This window comes from Coffea arabica, chromosome 3e (genome assembly GCF_036785885.1).
Source record: "Coffea arabica cultivar ET-39 chromosome 3e, Coffea Arabica ET-39 HiFi, whole genome shotgun sequence".
In the NCBI taxonomy this organism is placed as follows: domain Eukaryota; kingdom Viridiplantae; phylum Streptophyta; class Magnoliopsida; order Gentianales; family Rubiaceae; genus Coffea; species Coffea arabica.
The window spans coordinates 44,231,163-44,233,140 of record NC_092315.1 but is presented as its reverse complement, the minus strand read 5'-3'; the positions used below and the strand labels follow the sequence as shown (position 1 = coordinate 44,233,140).

The following is a 1,978-nucleotide window of genomic DNA, read 5'->3' as shown; positions in this document are numbered from 1 at the left end:
GTCCCTTGCTACCGGTGTTTTGTTACGGTGCGTATGAAATAACCGTATTGGAATAATACGTTGGTCGGTTTGTAAAATTGTTTCGGATGACTGTTTTTTGACGACAGAATGTTGCGTCGTTTGCAGGAGAAGTTGTGCCTTTCCAAATTTCTGTTCGTTTATCGCTACGGTTACTCGGTCTCCCACAAACTCCGTATATATTACACCTTATCAATCATTATTGGATTTTATTAGGAAGTAGGTGTTGTTTGAAGTTTACTCCATTCTTGGGCGTTCGACGGATTCACTCGACTGTGGCCAGTAAAAGGAGTTAACCGGACATGGCCAACGAACAAAAAGGGCGTTCAACAACCTCCATCCTGTCCCTTCCGACCGAGGTGCTATCCGAGGTGCTTGCACGTGTCGCATCTTGTTCATCCACTGATCTTTTTCGGGCAAAACTATGGTTCGTTCTGGTATTGGTGATAGAAACAGGAAGAGGCGTTTAAAATATATGACATGTTACAATCGTTTGCGTTTAATGGATCATTTCTCTTATTTTGCAGCTGTAAGTTGTTTTACGAAGTTTCGGAAGCAGACAACATTTACCACCGGGTGTCAATGGATAAGTTTGAAATCGTGCCGTGGTCAAAAAACGACCAAGTGTCGAGGTTCTTGAAGAAGTGTAGAGAAAGCAAAAATCCAGAAGCCTTGTATCGAAAAGGAGTGGTAAGCATCGGGCCGATGTCCCGTTTGCTCGAAATTTTCTAGACTAAGCTGAGGTCATCTATATCATTTGAACTTGATGATGATTTTGGTCTGCACACTTTACCCCAAAACGTATATATACAACAGGTTACTGCAGCTTTCTGCCCCAGTAAATAATTATTGTCCCGCCGCCTTGGATGTTCACGAAGCACTTTTTTTGATTTTTTCGTTACTATTTCCCCGATGACTTTTACGGAAGAGTGTAATATCAACCTTGCACTGTTTAGGTTGATTATTTTACGGACAAGCATGAGGACTCAGCATTGGAATGCCTGGAAGAAGCTGCCAATTCAGGCCATGCGGATGCGGCATATGCGTTGGGAATAATTTACATCTTTCTTGGTGGGGACGAGTTAAAGCGCAAAGGTATGCGACTGCTGAGCGGGTTGAAGAAATCCAGAATTCTGAAAGCCAAACAATTTCATCCTCGTCACAATTTGCGAGCGCTGCTGAGGATGATATGGGTCAAGAACCCTTTGTTTCTAAACCCAACGCCCATTTGTTGTGCCATGACACACGAGAGGAAAACATCTTCATGGCCTATGGATGCCGATGACGTGGAGGAGGAGAGTACATGTGAAGCCTGCGCTTGCGATGAAGAAATTGGAGCAATTTGTGCTGCCCTACCTTATCGTTAGTGTATAAGATTGAATGTTGACAACTCCTTTTGATGCACAAATTTGTCACCATGGTGTACAAATTAATTATGTTTTTTCAGTAAATTGACCGCTACTTCTTACTCTGTTAATATTACTGGTATGAAAAGCTAAATAGCTTATCTTCAATATGTTCTGTTCTGTAAAGTATCACTTTACGTCAATTGACCAGCTCTTTATGGCTTTCCTCCATTATAAGAACAGAGTACCCATTTTGCCATAAATAAAGTTTTTTATCGGGTAAAAAAAAAAAATCCATTTACGTTAATTGACCAGCTCTTTATGGCTCTACTTCATTATACTTCATTATAAGAACAGAGTACCCAGTTTTTCGTAAAAAAATTTTTTGTTGGGTTTAAAAAAAAATTCTAAGCGATTTACGTCAATTGACCAGCTCTTTATTTCTTTCCTCCATTATAAGAACAGAGTACCCATTTTTCCATAAATAAAATCCAAACATCGGGGAAAAAAAAAAAAAACGATTTACAATAATTGACCAGCTCTTTATGGCTTTCCTCCATTATAAGAACAGAGTACCCATTTTTAGATAAATAAAATTTTGTATCGGGTAAAAA

At 39.6% G+C, this 1,978-nt stretch overlaps 1 protein-coding gene across 1 annotated transcript; it reads left to right on the top strand.

The window, feature by feature from the left end:
- Nucleotides 1–320: 320 nt before the first annotated feature.
- LOC140038552 (putative F-box protein At1g67623) lies at nt 321–1,385 on the top strand. The gene is made up of 3 exons (XM_072083933.1): nt 321–445; nt 546–708; nt 975–1,385. The coding sequence occupies exons 1-3, from the start codon at nt 321–323 to the stop codon at nt 1,383–1,385; spliced, it is 699 nt and encodes a 232-aa protein (XP_071940034.1).
- The last annotated feature ends 593 nt before the right edge of the window (nt 1,386–1,978 follow it).

Coding starts and splice junctions, on each gene's coding strand:
- LOC140038552 (XM_072083933.1), top strand. CDS start 321: ATGGCCAACGAACAAAAAGGGCGTTCAACAACCTCCATCCTGTCCCTT. Junction 446..545: donor CTTTTTCGGGCAAAACTATG/GTTCGTTCTGGT, acceptor CTTATTTTGCAG/CTGTAAGTTGTTTTACGAAG. Junction 709..974: donor CCTTGTATCGAAAAGGAGTG/GTAAGCATCGGG, acceptor TGCACTGTTTAG/GTTGATTATTTTACGGACAA.